Genomic DNA, 17,333 nt, shown 5'->3' with positions numbered 1-17,333 from the left:
CTCGGCGGCGCTAAACTTGTAGCTTATATTGTTGTGAGCTTTTTCAATTCCGTCGTCATCTTGCCGTCACTCTCTTGCTTGACTCGTGCTAACATAGCATTGGATGGGAATAAGCCACCGAGCTTTCCATGCTTGCCGAGATCCATAGATAACACGCCAATTGTTTAGTGCTGGATTATGGAGAAAGATGAAGGTTCAAGGCGCCACTACAAGGTATCCACACGCTGTGAATAGCACTTACATAACTCCAGCTAACAAATGGTTCGCCGTAATCCCTTGAATTGCACGCTCCAAGTCACAGAATCAACATATACAAGCAATCTCTGCATAAAGAAAACCAAAAATTTGGTGTATTGGGGCTACTAGAGCTATATTAGACATTTAGATCGACAACTTCATTTTGAGGCTACTGCGTCACAAAAGACATGGCAAGGCCTCTCGCAAAGTCCGGAACCTCTTGCATTGCAGAGTCCAAACTGCTGCGAGTGTTACGGTCAGGCGGAGTCCGCCCAATTCTCTCTCTTATGGACTCAATCATGAGATTGAAAATCATGCTGTCCGGGTTCATTACCGATTCATAAACCTTGGGTATGCATTCGATCAGGGCGCTTGTCTCCGGCTCATCTTGAATGGCTGCCCTGACTTTTTCCTGTGCCAGATAGTTGAGCCCATGAATGTTGTATTCGCCTGCCAGCCCCAGCAAGTTACCATGAGCAATCAGCTCAGAAGCCTTGTCCTGCTTCTCAGACGAGTCAGAGGGTGTTGTTTTATAGTCGCCAGTATATAGATAATCGACCAGCCGTTGAACGTCTTCAATATCATATGCCCATGGTAGATGTATTTTATCCCCCTAAATAAACCCAGATAGGAATCAATAAAAAGAACAGATCTGGTCTTCAATATATGTAAGCTTACCCCACCATGCGTTTCTTGAACGACATCTGATAAATCTAATTGTGAAAAGACAATTATCTTATGGACGGGTATCGACCGGCCATCACCACATACAAGTTCCAGGTCGCAATATGATATAGAACTTCTAGCACTACACAAGTATAAGAGTATAAAATTAGCCTTGTACGAGGTAATTTTGCAATAGTTCTTCACTTACATTTCCCATATCGCCTCGCAACGATCGCACGAAGCCATTGCTAGAATATCTTGCCGAGTTTAGAAACAAAATAGTGGTTTGTGACGAGTTATAAAAGGTTGTGCTTTGTTGTCCCCAAGCTAGCATTGAGTCGACTTATATACTCTCTAGCGCCATGAGATTGTAGTTATATTATCCTTCCATGAAGTTCAATTGCATCGACGCCTCGCTGTCACTCTCACTTACCGCCATGAGTGAAGTAAACCACACTCACGTAGGTTGCCTCAGCAATGCTCACTAACATGGATACAAGTTATTGCGTTTTAGAAATAGAGATAAAACAGGCCATTAGTTACATTATAATAATTTAAAAAATACATCTCTTGACTAGTAAACAGAATTGGGAAATAGTTAAACAAGGATATTAAAAAGACGAAATGCTACAAGTGTAACTACTCTATACGTCAGAGAATAAACACATCAATGCATATTAAATAATAGAAGATGATGAAGAAAAATCAGGAGTGATATAATACGCCCTCACGCTATCTAGAGGCACATCTGCCGTGAGTGCAGCTCTTTCTAGACTCCCCAAGAGAGGATAATTTCCACCACAAGCCATTCGTTTACGCAACCACGTATGACCATTTTACTTTTATTGCTCAATAACTTCTTATGCATCTTGGTATCAGTTACCAATGCATTGTAATACTCGCCACCTCCCCATCACTCAGCCCCCTACACCCCCCACAGCTGCATCTAAACCCATAGCACATGTACAAGTCCTGCGGGCTCAGATTCTTCCCATATGAAATCTTGAGCTCTGTTCCAGCAGCAACATCTTCTCGCACCATCATCGTAAGAACGCCGTTATCATGGTCAAACTCGTATTCCACATTATTGATGGGATCGCACGCGTGGTTGAAGCGAGCAGCTATGGGGAACAAGCCGGACACACGGTGAGCAACAGCAAAACTACACGCATGTTAGTAAACTTCAAAAGTACACTGATAGATGCAGCTGAAACTTGCCAATTGGTCTGCCACACTGCGAGGATCTGAGGCGTACCCCCTTTTATGAGACGATGCGAATGGAGGCTCAGCGCGACTTTCTTAGCACTCTCGTCAAGTTTGTAGAATTCGTGAAAGACTTTGTCTGTTTCGGCCACAAATAACGGGATCTCTCTCAGTATGACACCTCCCTTTGTCAGATCCCGCGTTGCGAAAGCTCCCCATCCAGCAACACTAGACTTGGCGATTTCGAAGTATTCGTTGCCATACATTGGCTCTGGTGATGTCTTGATTATGGCCGGGGGGATTAAAGCTGCTTTGATGGCCTTGGGTATCTCCAAATCGACATCTGTGTTATCGGTGTCCACTGGAATTTCGCAAGTGTCGTTCGGTTCCATTTCAGGCGTCTCGCTCATGGTATCCGAGAATTCGCAAGTCGCATCACCTGAGCTCAATATATCACTCTTTGTATCTGAAATGGAACTAAACAGGGCTCATTAGCTTCATTTCGTACCCAAAGTAAAGCTCGCGAAGATGGGGAAAAGCAACCTCGTGCTCTCCTCTTCCTCAGCGACTTCACATTCGGCAGCATCTCTCCGACCATCGAGTAGCCATGAGAGATCAACTGATAAACTTTTGTGCCTTGTCTTGTAGTTCTCTGCCGTTGCTGGATATCTGTCGACAGTTAATGGTATACTGTTTGAGATGGCCCATTCATCTCGGCGCAGAGGCAAACGGGAAGCCATGTCGATGCGCCCCGACCATGGGTGTAGGAGAGCTGCTACTGTTAATGAATAGGCCATGTTGATAGTAAATTGGTATATTAAATTGGGGTGAATGAGAAAGTTGAGCAAGTAAAATAAATTCTGAGTATATGTGGTGATCTGAGCCGGGAAGGAATGGAGAAGTAGATGAGATAAGATAACATCGGAGTAGCCAAGAGGAGGAGTTAAAGGCACATAGTGCTACTTATGGTTAAAAATTAGATTAAGGTGAACGAAATTTACGAAGTGAAGAAGTGAAGAACAATAAAAGGAAAGAAATTGGTTACTGTTTAAATAGAAAGGTCCGTTTGCTTCGAGTCACGTTTTCATCCCACAGGGCGGCAACAAAGGCGGTCATAGAGCAAAATGTTTCGAAGGTGATCAATCCAAAGATAAAGATGAAGCCAAGATAAACTCCAAATCAGTATCATGGACTGTCGTGACACTCGATCACTCACCCAGCGGAAAGAAGACACTCCCCTTCCACGGCAAGACGCCGCACCCACACCGCCGTTTGCCCTCCAACGGAAATCTCACCATGGCAAACATTCACTGTGGTCAAAGAGGACGCTGTGACACAGCAGTAGATACAGTATGGTATGGTATATTGTATTAACTAAACTTGAGTGAATGATGTATTTCCTGTTATACCCAAAAGCGCCTTCTAATATTAACCGCCAAAGCTCAAGCCCCAATAACCCCTTTGCCCCCTCCGTTGACGCCAGCAATGCATGGTTTCTCCTTGTGCCCATTCCCGTCTTGTGTGACGATGCTACCCTTTAGGGTCCCAGTCCGCTAGGCCGTAATTATGTCTTGTCCAAGATCCCATCCACGCTCTTTGTTATTATGCCCAAACGCCGAGGGTTGTTGATGTACCTGACTCCAACACCAATCAATGACTTCGATAACGTGATCGAGTACCACTCGAGCCGCGACCGTTCAAATGCAAAATCATACCCGGTCCACGCCCAGCTTCCTCCTCGGTCGAAGAGGGCAGTCTCCTTGGCAGTCGGGACAACGCAGGCAGCCAGGCTTGGACCAGACTTTCCTGCACCTGCAGACCCAGAGGTCCCGTCCCGTCCTTGTCGTGAGACAGTCAAAGGGGGCGTGTATCCCAGTCTCTACACCGCAAGAGATGCAGAACCGTCGAAGCATGACGAGTCTATCCGACCGCGAGTCTGGCTCTCGATCACGGATTGCGTGTCCATGGGCATCGACGTAGATGGACTGGGGCTGCAGCATGTCAAAATGCTCCGGCGACCGCACGCGAAAGCAGATGTAACACTCGAAGTTGCCAGGCTTGTAGTCATGCCCCTTTTCGCTAGGACGGTGCTGTGCAAAGTCTTTCGCTGCTCTCATGACGAACTGTGCCTTGTCTGCTGGATCAGCCATCCTCTGAGGGTTTATGGTTTGATGAAAGTATCGGTTCATGGTGGACAGGTAGATGAGGGTTTGGTAGTCCAGGTGAGAGAAGACAAGTCTCTGAAGCTCTTGCGGTAAACGTTCGATGAGGGACGGCATGGTTCGTGAATGTTGCCGATGGTGAGAGGATTGATGAAGTTGCGGGGAATGATACTGTTGATGTTGGTGCTGGTGCTGGAACTGGAGTTGTTGTTGCTGCTGCTGGAGCGGTTGGGTTTGCCTTTGGGGCGGGTAACTGTGCAGAGGTTGATGGTTCATCTCAGGCGATGGACTGTGGTGATGGGGGCTATGAGGTTGCTGTAGGGGCTGATGTTGATGTAGAGTTTGATGTTGGTGTTGATGGTTGATGTAAGGATGATGATAGTGGTGGATGAATCGTGAGGTAGAAGATTCAAAAGCTGTGTTGTGAGCACTAGGGCCTCCCAGATTCGGAGTCATAGTAGGTCTAGGAAGGACGATCATGGCGGGCTAGAGAGATTTGTCGACAAGATTGATCTCGATAATATCATGCAAGACAAGGCATGCAGAGGGAATATAAGCCTGCAACCCCGGGTCGTCCAAGTGCTACTTCTGGCAGATTATCCTGGATCAATCTAATAACAAAAACCACTTGACTACGGGAAGCGCCGCCGCAAAGGTGGCATAACAGGAAGAGGGGGGAGTGGATGTAAGGACATGGGCCGCCGGCTTAGATGCACCCACGCGGTATCTCGAGCATACCCGCACGTTGGGATCTCAGTGGCATTTCCTCATAAACCCGCCGTTGGTTGGGTTTCATCTGCTCCGTACAGCTGAGACAAATTCGCCTGGAACATGGTCGGTGGGCCATTTTCGAGGAAGCATGGCAATGGAAACAAAGGAAGCGCACATGGAAAGCGCTCCACCAAGGGAACACAACGCCCAATCCCCGTATTTGCCTCCTCCCTTCTCCTTGTCACCGTCTACGGCCGAGCGAGATTCTCAGCCAGGAGGACTCAGAACCCCTCCCCGACCATCGTGGTTGCTTGGACATGGGACCGACAGCATGGTTAGCTAGCCCCGTTGGGGACAGGATAAACGCACAATCGCCGACTGATAGATCCCGTAGCTTGGCCAAATCTGCATGGATACCTTACGGTAGCTCGCGGCACTGACAAAGTTAGCAGATTGAAGGCAAGGGGGCGGAATATAGCATCACCTCATGCGTGGGGGAGTTTAGGTATGGAGATGATTCTGCCGCTTCCGCATTGGCATGCTCCAACTCTTAGACATATCCATTTCATCTCTTGGCTATCCACCAACCAACGCTCCCGTAAAATCGAGTCGTTACTCTTTGGGGTGGGCGTGGACCATGAAAATGCTACTCAATTCCGGTGCACCGCTGGCCGGCTCACTTCCCCGGCCATTAACAAACCTGTCAAGCTCTTGGGTCTTGGGTCATGTGTGCAAGATTGCAGTCTCAGAGGGCCTAACAGCGAACCGTCCAGCCGGGTGAACCGCATGGGGAACATGTTGTTGTGAGCAAGGGCTGATATGCCCTTGTACGATATACGGCTCTCGTGCCTAACCAGCGGCGGTCGGTTCAGCTGGAACTTCAAAGGCAACGTTGATAATACTACTACGCCCGCACCAGTGCTCTCTATGCCTGTAAGGTGTTGGCCTCGCAAAGGAGACGACGCACTGACTCTCTCAAAGCTGCGTTTGTGTGCGTGCTTGTACCTGAAGCACGCACAGGAGCATTTTGTCAACGTCCAGGCCCACTCGCCATTCTCACTTGCGTTCGGTGTTGTTGGCGTCCGCCACCGTCTGCCGGTGTTAGCGATTTCGCACGCATAAGTGCATCCTCGATCCACCGGTAGTTCTCCAGGTCTCAAAGGGGCGATGCTCCATCCTCTCTCGTAACTTGCACGGATGATGCTGGTATTACCATCGCGGCCAACGCGGTGACCAGGGAGTACAGTCGCCCCAACTGACGGCGTCGGCCGTCCGCCTCTCGACAATGGCTATCGCCCGACATGTCCGCTAGCGACAAGCATCTTTGACCGATCCAAATAGCTGGGCCATCGAGCCTGGACGGCTCACGTTTGTGCTGCACGTGGATCACGCGTGTGTGCTTTGGCGCTAAGCTTGGTTTGATGAAGATAGGGGACAAGATTTTATCCCTTGAACAAGGCGCAACTTGACAGACAGGGCATCTGGCGCGGCGATCGTTATTACGGGCGACTAGCGCTAAAGATCTCCCCAATGGTCTCGGCTGAGAGGCGAGAGTCTAATCGGGGATAGCCAGCGTTACACGGCATTGATTCATATTGCACGGCTGCTCTGCCCAGAGCACAGAGAAGTCGATATGATTGATCCAGTCGGCCGGTAACGGGGCGTTTGTGCTGTAATGTCTCAGGTGTCTCAGAAATGAATGTGTCCGCTGGCATTGCGTCGTCTGTTGGTGAGATGAGATGGTGGCCAGACGGTACGAGGACGCGGCACGAAGTACGAGTGAGTACTGTAGCACCCCATGCTTCTATCACAAAAGTTTCAATCGCTTTCCTGAGATTTTTTGATGATTTTTTTAGAACCCAAGTCATCATCCCTGTGATTACAGCTATCCAGCAGGCACATTGGATTGGTTAATTGTCTCCGTAGAGGCGAGTAAGTGGAGTTTGTCAAAGACGTCGGCCGCACGTCTGTCCCGATAACTGGGGGGTTTGAAGTTAAGAAAGACAACGGGGGTGGCCGAACAAGGCAAGGGAGGACACAGCCACAGGTCATGAACTTCTTTTTCCCTTTGTTTTCCCCTTTGAAGACAAAACATACAACCCAGCTGGCATGCCTGCCGAAGCACGGCACTTGTATCAGCGAGGGAATCTCAATCTCAATATGCAATTTCACCAAGGGTCAATGTGGTGCGACAGCAATGATAGACATGCATATGAAGGTAGTACTACCCTGTGCTAGCAGCAGAGCATGTAGCTGTCTCTCTCCATTTCCGGCGCCCAACGGTCACAATTCATTTAAGAATAGATGAGCTAGGCAAGCCGGTCTCGTGGTGGTAGGCTGACACGGCAGAAGATGAGGTTCCCCTCATGTGATTCTCGCTGTGGTGTCTCTTCCCAGTATCGGCGCTGGCGAGCAATCATGATACCCTGCAGTAGCACTCCTCCCAAAACGGGCCTCAAACTAGGAAACATGCAAACTCAAATATGACGGGATGCAGAGCTAGGTGGACAGACAGGGTTCCCGAGCTGCAGGGTTGCCAGACGCGCCTCTTTTCCAGCGCTTGGTGGAGTCATCCTGGCCAACTGCCGGGGTTCTATGGCAGCAAAGTAAGTGGGACGGTGCACCTCTGGCCCAGGTCAAGGTGGCTAGTGATGATCATCATCCAAGGCTTTCTCCCTTTGGGATTGGTAGAGCGAAAGCAGACCCTGGTCTTCCTGAATCCTGCCCTCCGCATTGTCTGGCTTGCCATGTAACAGCCTTGTCGCCCAGAAAACCGAGCCACGAGCCACTGTGGCAGAGGCAAACAATCTAAGCCAGTCAAAGATGAGCGGCTCCCGCAGCCCAAACAGGTCTTTGGGCGTTTCAAAGCGAGCCGCCCAATATCATCATCGGTGTTGTCCGTAGATGTCATACGAACACATTGGGTAAAAATAGCTCCCCACCGTTGCCAAGGCGTCATAGGTAAATTTGCTTTTTAAAGTAGACGGGCGCAGGCGGGCTCATTTTTGAAATTTGATGCTGTTCGTAAATTCGTAAACGCCCCAGTCGATAATACCATCTTTTCATCATGGGGACACTGAACTGCACGTCCGCACCCGAGTCCACCCCCAGTGATTCGGGTGTCGCAGGGCAAGGAGTACGTTGACAGGCACTCGCGACAAAGAAATATCCCGTGGAGGAGCAGTGCTTGGGGCTCCCCTATTGCCCGAGCTGTGTTGACCGTTGCCAACAGATTCTCCTTTCTTTCATGATCACGGCCGGCCTGGCCATCATCCTATCTGCCAGCGTGATTCTTGCAGACTTCCGAGGCAGAGAGTCAACAACCCGGCGAAAATTACTGAATGGATACAGCGACTCACAGATCATGCAAGGGATCGGCATCCAAAGTAAGCTGCACGCACGAACCCCGGATATCTCCTGGTAGCACGACGCTAAATGAAAGGCTTCGCAGGCGTTGGTTTGGCCAAGATGAACTCCCTTGTTCCGTATCACTTCTTCCTAATCTGGATGCTTTCCCTCCTATCCATGGCAACGCACAATGCTACGCTTTTGGCGCTAGTCCGAGACTATCGTCGCGACTGGGTGTTGAGATGGATGAGACAGTTGCTCATGTTCGTCAACCTGGCACTGTCGACTGTCTCCGGGGTCTTTGTCCTCCAGACCGTGGCCAAGGGACTGGACAAGTCGACTCTTCCCGTGGCATGTGTCTGGAAAGTTGACGGAGAAAAATCTCCGTCCAATGCCGGGTTGTCGTATGTTGGTACTATTGCGGCAATGGCGGGAAATGTCATCATTTTCGTTCTTGCGACGTGGTACTTGCATAGTCGGAAGCAGAAGTTTTACAGGATTATACAGATTGTAGGATGGATCCTCATGGCGGCCGTTGCCATTGGAGCGGCGATCCGCATCATTCTGCTTTCTCAGGCGTTTGGGCATCCCTCAGTAAAGCTGAGTGACGAGGGGGAGAAGGACTGGAGCTTCGGCCAGCTTCTATCGATGCTTCTTCTCGCCCTGCCCGTCGTCTCCGTGATTGAAATCTATCGCGGAGAAATTAAAGTAGCGCCCCCTGTTGGAGACGAGCGGCAGCGGTTATATGACGGCGAGCTGCAATCGGATCCGCATGTTCTCACGCCGTTCCAGCCGAATCCCTTTTTTGGTTCCGAGACAGACCTGTTCGGTAAAAGGGGGAACAGGAAGTAAAGATGAAAAAAGAGAGTGCGGGGGTGGCCAAGGAAAGATTCCATTGCTATTATTTCGGTGCAAAATTAGAGTTTATGAAACGAGTCTACGCAGCGGAGCATAAAAAGAGGCAAGCAGCGTTTTTATTTAATACGAATACGTATATAGTCAGGGACGTACCTACCTTGTATGGATTATCGTTCTATGATGGTGTGATTTTGAAGTTGGAGAAATGAGTTCGGCAGACGAGAGCCGTGGGCTGCGCTTGCCAAGTGTGCAGGCGATAGGGTCGTATACGTTATCTCGCAAGATTCCATAGAAGGTACAGGCTATAGCTTGACAAAGAAATGAGTAAGATACCTATCAGGTGCCAAGTTCCTTTTGTACGTGCTGGTTCTTCTTTCCTCGCAATGGATTATGATAAGGTGTGCAGGAGGAGATCCTATTATTAGGAAGGCAGTTGGCAGGCAGAAGAGGCAGTTGGCAGGTTGGGGAGAGACAAACTAAGAGACGGGTCGTAACTACCTTCACAATTACCAGCTACAACAGCACTACATTCTCATGCCTCCTATCTCTTGACTCTTGTAGAAATGTAAACCATTCAAACTTCACGTAATGGAACAAGGACTCGCCACTATCCATTGACGTCTTGACCCTTGTCTCTCGCACTTGAGGATCGCCGGAATCCAACGTCACGATGTCACTCAATCGGACCTTGTCTCTGGCCTTCGTCATAGCAGCTTGCTTGTTTCTCTATGCCATTTCCAACCAGTGGGTTAGCGTAACAGCAGAGGCCATCCAGGGGAATCTCGTCCCTCATCTGTGTGTATTGCCCCTTAGAACATCAAATTCCACCCAGCCAAGTGCCAACCGAGCTCCGGCGGAACATGCAGCTGATAGCACTATAGAAGCAGCTCCAGCGACAAATCCTCCACCAGCAGACGTCCAAAATTTGAGCAGATTGCCCGAAAATACGGCACCGACAAAGTCACCACGCACAAATACCAGTTCATGTACGACAAGTACCTATCCAGCATTCGAGATGAAGAGCTAAAGGTCTTGGAGATCGGACTCGGCTGCAACATGGTGAGCACAGACGTCTATCCATTTTGCTATGCCGATTCGGCCGGCTTATAACTGTTTTTTTGCAGGACTACGGCCCAGGGGCGTCCTATTACACTTGGCTCGAATACCTGCCATTCGTCGATCTCTACTTCATCGAGTATGATAGGCAGTGTGCCGAAAAATACCAGGACAAAACCGCCAACGCACATGTGTTCATCGGCGATCAAGCAGACACCGTCTTTCTTGCAAGGTTCTCCGCAGAGGCAACGGCAGACGGCTTATTCGACGTCATTATCGACGATGGTGGTCATACGATGAATCAGCAAATCGCATCCCTCGAGGTCCTCTGGAAAACCGTTAAACCCGGAGGATTATATGTGATTGAGGATCTGCAGACTAGTTACTGGGAACCGTTTGGAGGAGACCCTGCTGGGAAGGGATCGTCGAAAGAGACTACGATATCATATTTGTACCAGCTCATCGACGACCTGATGATTGGGAAGAGCGCAAAACAGATGAGCCACGACATACTCTCCATTGATTGTATGGCGGAGATTTGTGCGCTACGAAAGAAGGAACATTTGTAATATAGTCACAAAATGATGCCGTAGTTAGAAAGAATAATGTACTTCAATTCTATTGCATCTAGGTACTAGGTATTTTGTTTGATATTAAAGCAAAGAATTGCAGGGGATATAAATTATGTTTTTTTTAACGTTTCTTTGACTTCCATCACATGATGGAGCACTTCACTGGCAAACCACAGAAATTGTCCTTGCCATCCTCTCTCTCCGGGACAGGCTCCTGCTTTGGTGCGGGAGTAGTATTAGCAGCAGGCGTCGATCCATTGGTCGGAGCAGCAGTCTTAACTGCAGCCTTCTTCTCCTTGCTGCCATGTAGTCAGTTGCCGAGAGACTCAGCAAAGGCCTGGCCCTGGGTGGTGGCGATTCGGAGCTCAAGCTCGGAGGGCTGGCGGGCACCAGTGGGGCCGGCAAAGGTGCCGGCGCCCCAGGGGGAGCCGCCGTGGACCTCCTCGAGGTTGGTGACATCGGGGAAGGTCTTGGCGTAACCAAGAGGAACGTAGATGATGCCGTGGTGAGCGAGGGTGGACATGGCAGAGATGGCGGTAGACTCCTGACCACCGCCGGGGGTACCGGTGGAGATGAAGAGGCCGGCCTTCTTGCCCCAGTAGCCGCCGGAAGCCCAGATGCCACCGGTCTTGTCCCAGAAAGCCTGTAGTTGAGATTATGTTAGTGTTGCTGTTCTATGCTGAGTAGGACGGATCATGATCATATATCATGCGGGATTCATGAGAGAGAACATACCTTCCACTGGGCGGGGAAGTTGCCGTAACGGGTGGGAATGCCAAACAGGAAGCCGTCGTACTGGGTGAGGACGTTGGGGTCCTCAAGGACGGGGATGTCGGTGGGCTTGGCGGGAGCGTACATCTTGTCGAGGACCTCCTGGGGGAGGGTCTCGGCAATCTGGTAGATGTCGACCTGAGCGCCGGCGGCCTCGGCACCCTTCTTCTCGGCCTCGGCGAGCTGCCGGATGTGGCCGTACATGGAGTACTAAATGGGGATTCACGTCAGCAATGGATTCATAAAAGGCATGGGATAGCTGTGATAAGGCATTGGGAGTTGTAATAGGCGTTGTTGACGACTTCTTTCAAAGTTTGTGTTGCCAATTGCTGTGAGGGGAAGCGGTAGCCCACCCAATTGGGTAGAGGAAGTAGAGGAGGTAGGAGTAGACGTTGGGATAGACAGCAAATAGAAGCTCCAACTTACGTAGACGATAGCAATCTTAGGAGCCATTGTGATTATTATGTAGTGGGGGTATCTCAAAAAAAGAAGAAAAGAAGATGCTTGTTCAGAAGACTGTTTGTGATTGTGATGAGGCTTCTAAGTTTGGCAGAGGGGGACCCTGAGTTCTTATAGCTGAGACGAGAAGGCCGGGACAGCTGGGCTGGGACTTGGACGCGGAAGAGGATCAATTGGCGTTAGTGCAAAGGTTACGGCTGCATTCTCGGTAAGGTAACCTGAACCAAAGAAGTGGTGTGGACGCCTTGCTGCATTGGTTACCTGTACCTACAAATCATCTAGGGCCGATGAGATCATGGCACCGCAAGGTACGAGGTACCGGGGCTGTCAACCGATACGTGAAGCCTCGTTTCTCCCTCCCGTGCTGGGCGTGGCTGGAATGTGTTGGCCGCAATTGGTAATCATGGCCCCCCTACTTTTGGGTAAAAGAATCAGACCAGCCCAAAGTCATCATCGTGTCAGCATTTGCCAGCATTTTGCCATCGAGCCTTGTCTCCGCGTATCGGTACCTTGTTGACAAGTTTCTGTTCTGGGCCTCTTCTCTCTGTCGTAGGGCGGCACTTAACAAGCACCGCATGGCAAATCGAGCAACATCTCAGCATTACTTCAGCCTGACAAACTGGTAGCCGCACCCCGCATGTGGATCGCGGGTGGATAGAGGGGTTTGCCGGTGGAGTCGGGCAGAAGCTTAGCTAAAGCTTTGATAAGTCAGGACGCGCGCGGCTCGAGTTATTTCAAGGTGGGATGTCTGACGCTTTTGCAGGTTTTCATGTTTATTAATGATTCTTGTTTATATTTCCTTCTTCTTTCTTCTCTTTGCAATCAATATGCGAGATACGCGATGCGACTCCTGGTCATTTCGCGAATGCGGAATAAAGTCGAAATGAGGTTCTGTCACAGAGATCCCGGTGAACTGCAAGTTTGATGTGGTGGGGCCATCGCCAACAAAAGAGCTCCCTTGCTCTCCCCATCGGAAGACGCCATGAGGTCCCCTTGCTACGACTGAATATCTAAGCTTGCAGGGCCAATTTCTAAGCAGCAGCAACAGCCATGCATCGTTTCATCTTTCGAATTGCACGAGATTCTGCTGTGCCGTGAACCGGGTCGCTGGGGGAACCAATTGATGTCGCTTCAAGTCAACAACAAGGGCAACGGCAACAACAGCATCGTTGGTCATCCTGCTCTCTCAGTTCTCTTCTCCCAGCGTCCCTCAGCACTTCGTCAACCAAAACTCTACCGCCAGTTCTTGGCCCGCCTACTGCCACCACCTCATGCAAATGGCAACAAACTTGAACCATCTTGCGTCCTGCGTCCCTCGGCTACGTCGCCCGGCTATCGAGCGAAGCGCCACTTGGTGCTGCTGACCTGCATCACGCCAGTGAGACCGAGCGCAAACACAGTTCCCAACGCCAAAAAGCTTAAAAAAAAAAAAATTCGCGGTGTCCGCTCAAGGTCCGCTCCAGCAGTCCGCTCGACAAAATGAAAGGGAGAGATGAGAAATGAGCTTAAAATGCGAATGGCTGCCGTCATGTTTGAAATCAGATGGGAGACTCTGTTCGAATTTGGCAATTGCTGATCATCTACGAGGGCTCTGGCATACGAGTACGTCAACCGCATCCTTGATGTTCCGACACGGAGCGAGTCCCGACCCGTCCCCCGATCCCGTCCTTCCCCTCTCTGTCTCCCTCTCTGTCTTTTCCCCCTCAGCGGCGACGCGACGCAAAAAACCGAGCTAGAATGATACGAGTATCCAGAGACAAGCAACTGAGGCCGCAGAGGCTAAAAGAGGCGAGATGGTTCGGCACGTGAAATTGGTCTAAGCGCTGTCCAAAGAAAAAAAAGAACCCAGGATGCCCAGCCCTGCGGGGGCGCGACAAGCCATGTGCCGAAAAGCCAATAAACTGCAGAGCTGCAGAAGATGCATTTACGACGAGCGAATCGAAGAGAGACAACAATTCCTTCGATTCCTTCAGTTCAACAGACAATGGCGGTCAGTTGGTTGTCTCAGACATATCTTGTGTCAAATCTGCTATCCAACCACGTGTTAAGCGCGTCTCAACTTGAGATCATCCAGGCTGTAATACCTCGTAGAATGAAGCAGAAGCATGAACGCGTCTCGTTTCTGCGGTCCACTTACCGTCACAAATGACACTTGCACCTCTTCTAAACTAAATATGTAGGATTCATATGCATAACCTCAAATCGCGACTGCTCATAGGTGGAAAATAAAGGTAGGTAACTGTAAGTAATATAGGCTATAAATGGTGAGACTTCCTATGCTGCTGTACTATTCACATAAATCCACACTTCTCGATTCATCCTTATTTTCTATGCAAAAGCACCCTCCCCTTTCCTCGCCAAAACACCGCCCATGAAAAACACAAATAGAGAGAGAAAACCAAACACATCCGTCTCCGAAGAGGGACTCAGTATGGACAGTATGACGCCCGCTTCGCATCCGTTTGCAATCCAAGCAAAAAAGTCCAAGCATTAGAAATTGAGAAAGAAAAAAGTCGTCCATAAAATCATAGCTTCATTCCCGTCGATACACACACAGAGAGAGATAGAGGAGGAGAGAATATGGGAAAGAGATGTTTCCATATTCGCCATGGTGGATATTTACTGCCTTTGCTCAGCCGGGTCGTGCTCCGACGGCGGCTGTGCGCTTGGAGGCTCGACCGCAATCGATGGGAGCTCACTGATTCTCAGACTCGGCAGTTGAGGGATGCCACCAACACCGCGAGTGGACAGTCTCCGGTTATCTGTTGAATTGTCTTCGCTCGAAGCCGACACAAGAGATGGTGATGGCGGGCTTCGTTGGCTCCTCTGGCTCCTCTGGCTTCGCTGAGAATCCGTTCGATGGTGCCCGGGATAATCTGGCGGCGGCTCGGTTATATGCGATAGTGGTCGATCCTGGAAGTCGTCGTCATCCAGAGAAACATCTTCGTAGCCTGGAGGCGGCATTGCTTCCTCGCCCAAGTCCGCCTCCACAAGCTCGGGGCTCGACCCTGCTCTTGCTTCGCTCTGAGCCTGGCCCGGGGTGTTGGTATGCGATTCTCCCGACCGGGTCAATGCGGGCGAGGGGAAGTTGCTGTCCATGCTGATGACAGAACCCACGCTCATTCCACGGCCGTGCGCCTGGGATCGTACATCAGCCATGCCGATGCTGGCAGAATCCGAGAGTAGGCCAACGCGCTCGCTCTCGCTGCTGTTGGCACGGATTCTTGTGCCGTCGTGGCGAGCCAGCCCAACGTCCGCATAAGATACGCTCGACACGGAAAGATTCCTATTTTCCTTTGCACGCTCCATTTCCCGCCGAAGTTCGTCGATAGCGGTACTGTTATTCGCAGCCCGGGTGCGGACACGAATGTCTGCAAGGGCCGCAGTGTCGCCTCGTCGTCGGGCTTCTTGTCGCTCCACCCTCCGCTGCTGCTGTTCTTCAATCATCTGCCGCCTCGCAAGCCGAATCTGATACATGCTTTCCATCTCTTCATCACGCAGCGCTTCCAGCTCCTCTTCGGTAGGCAAGTCGACAATGACATCGATACCATCTCTCTCGCCTTCTCGCCCTAGAACCTGCTCGTTGGTCGAAGCCATCTGGCGGTAAGCCGGCAGGGTCATGACCGAGCGAACCGAAGTGTTGCGATCCACATTGCCAGCGGCGGCATTGTTGCGGTTTGCCGAAGCAGATGGAGGGTTACCAGATCGACCACTTCTTGGTGCCGTTGATGAGTTGGCTGCACGGGAGGTGGACGCTACTTCGGTGGTGTCGTCGCCATGGGCTCGCTCGTATTTCGCCTTTTTACCCTTTCTTCTTCTCCTGATGCATATTACGAGGAGTGCGAGAGCGGCGACTCCAATAACAGCGGCTATGATGATCTATGAACAGCGTCTTGGGGTCAGCAATCCAGAAACTCAAGCATTCCTCATCTCTTCCAACGTAGACATACAATTCCTATGATGCTCTTGCCCATCCCGTCCCGCCTCACTAGCTTACGAAGGTGGCGAGCTGATTGCGACAGCTGTGCGCTAGCATCAGCACGTTGCGCCGTCCGACTGTGTAGATACATCCTCGCCGGCCGCGAGAGACATGTAGGAGGACGAGAGTCCGATGGATGCAAAAGAAAAGGAGACAATCGACGGGATGTTGTTTGTGACAGAGTAAGATTTGCGTCAAGAGCCCTTTCACGAGTCTGCTGTCCGCATTGGGTCTATCGTCCGGAGGAGCGGCGTGTACAGTCAGCTCCAACGGCGCCAGCGTCTCTCCAGTGACCCAGGATCCAAGCAGATAATGGAACGGAGGTGCTGTACGAGCTCAGCCCGTTAGCGAGGTGGGCCGGGGGGAGCGTCGACTGTGTTTTGCGGTGGTACCCGGTGCGGGGAACTGGCGGAAGCAATCGCACGATATACGACCAAGGGGACGGAAACACAAGAGGGATGAAAACAATGCTATGCTTGCAGGAGGAGGAGGAAAGGGATTCAAGAAGGACGAGAGAATCGTGGCGGGAAACAGGAGATGCATGGAGCGCTGGCCTGATTCCAGTCCAGTGGGCAAAGCGTGCTAACTCGAGCCCCGAGGGCCCTGAGAGGCGCCCGACGATACGCTAAAGGGTGCATGTCAGCCCCATTCATGACGCTTTTACGAGGAGCCTCGAGGCTAAGCCACTGACACAGCCAACATGGCGACCCCCCGGTTGTCCAGCCACGCTTTTTAGGGCTGGCGAGCAAACTTGACCAACGATCCTCGTAAAGGCAAAGGGCCAAAGGCTAGACTAATGCATCATCATTGGAAGTCTGCATGCTTGCCATTGGCGATTGGCCGTGTGGAATCACTGGGCTGACACTATCCTCCGCCCGCAGACGAACCTTTTTGGGCTGCCAGTTACCCGCTGGACGGGCCGCCGCTTTGCTATTAATGGCTGCATATGTACGGAGCATGAGGGCTTGAATTCAATTGTGTTGTCTGGTAGTATCTGCTAGTCTAGTGCGTCTTGTCATACTTGTCATACACATTCTGTGGTTGCGTTCGGGTCGACATCTCGAGATGTAAGATGTGATATCGGACGGGTGGCACGAGCTTTGAGATCGGATGGACAGTCAAGGTCAGGGTGGAGAAACAAAGACGAAGGATCCCGTGCGTAAGAGTGATTGCACCTGCTTGTCACCCATGATGATGATGAGGGATTGTCGCTCCAAGTACTGAATCGCCGCTCGCAGATACCCACAATGTACATGTCATCAAAACCCGTGGCGTTTTAGACTGCCGATGACCTCTCCACTGCAGCAAAGG

The 17,333-nt window shown here is 50.8% G+C and overlaps 6 protein-coding genes across 6 annotated transcripts; 2 read left to right on the top strand and 4 right to left on the bottom strand.

Moving 5' to 3' along the window:
- Positions 1-406: 406 nt before the first annotated feature.
- T069G_03383 (SET domain-containing protein) lies at positions 407-2,846 on the bottom strand (the record flags this gene model as incomplete). The annotated part of the gene is made up of 7 exons (XM_056170593.1): positions 407-850; positions 916-950; positions 1,009-1,039; positions 1,112-1,151; positions 1,871-2,065; positions 2,122-2,583; positions 2,650-2,846. The coding sequence occupies 7 exons, from the start codon at positions 2,844-2,846 to the stop codon at positions 407-409; spliced, it is 1,404 nt and encodes a 467-aa protein (XP_056031485.1).
- Positions 2,847-3,815: 969 nt separating this feature from the next.
- On the bottom strand, positions 3,816-4,385 carry T069G_03382 (uncharacterized protein; the record flags this gene model as incomplete). Its single annotated transcript, XM_056170592.1, has 1 exon — positions 3,816-4,385. One exon carries the CDS (start codon positions 4,383-4,385, stop codon positions 3,816-3,818), a length of 570 nt encoding a protein of 189 aa, XP_056031484.1.
- Positions 4,386-8,046: 3,661 nt separating this feature from the next.
- Positions 8,047-9,179, top strand: T069G_03381 (uncharacterized protein; the record flags this gene model as incomplete). Its single annotated transcript, XM_056170591.1, has 4 exons — positions 8,047-8,115; positions 8,212-8,365; positions 8,431-8,662; positions 8,804-9,179. 4 exons carry the CDS (start codon positions 8,047-8,049, stop codon positions 9,177-9,179), a joined length of 831 nt encoding a protein of 276 aa, XP_056031483.1.
- A 676-nt stretch (positions 9,180-9,855) lies between these two features.
- Positions 9,856-10,810, top strand: T069G_03380 (methyltransferase domain-containing protein; the record flags this gene model as incomplete). The annotated part of the gene is made up of 3 exons (XM_056170590.1): positions 9,856-9,980; positions 10,067-10,244; positions 10,310-10,810. The coding sequence occupies 3 exons, from the start codon at positions 9,856-9,858 to the stop codon at positions 10,808-10,810; spliced, it is 804 nt and encodes a 267-aa protein (XP_056031482.1).
- Positions 10,811-11,123: 313 nt separating this feature from the next.
- On the bottom strand, positions 11,124-12,037 carry T069G_03379 (NADPH-dependent FMN reductase domain-containing protein; the record flags this gene model as incomplete). The annotated part of the gene is made up of 3 exons (XM_056170589.1): positions 11,124-11,456; positions 11,549-11,794; positions 12,011-12,037. The coding sequence occupies 3 exons, from the start codon at positions 12,035-12,037 to the stop codon at positions 11,124-11,126; spliced, it is 606 nt and encodes a 201-aa protein (XP_056031481.1).
- A 2,625-nt stretch (positions 12,038-14,662) lies between these two features.
- Positions 14,663-16,017, bottom strand: T069G_03378 (uncharacterized protein; the record flags this gene model as incomplete). Its single annotated transcript, XM_056170588.1, has 2 exons — positions 14,663-15,922; positions 15,994-16,017. The coding sequence occupies 2 exons, from the start codon at positions 16,015-16,017 to the stop codon at positions 14,663-14,665; spliced, it is 1,284 nt and encodes a 427-aa protein (XP_056031480.1).
- Between the last annotated feature and the right edge of the window lie 1,316 nt (positions 16,018-17,333).

Source organism: Trichoderma breve, chromosome 2 (genome assembly GCF_028502605.1).
Source record: "Trichoderma breve strain T069 chromosome 2, whole genome shotgun sequence".
In the NCBI taxonomy this organism is placed as follows: Eukaryota; Fungi; Ascomycota; class Sordariomycetes; order Hypocreales; family Hypocreaceae; genus Trichoderma; species Trichoderma breve.
This window is presented reverse-complemented; position numbering and strand designations above follow the sequence as displayed.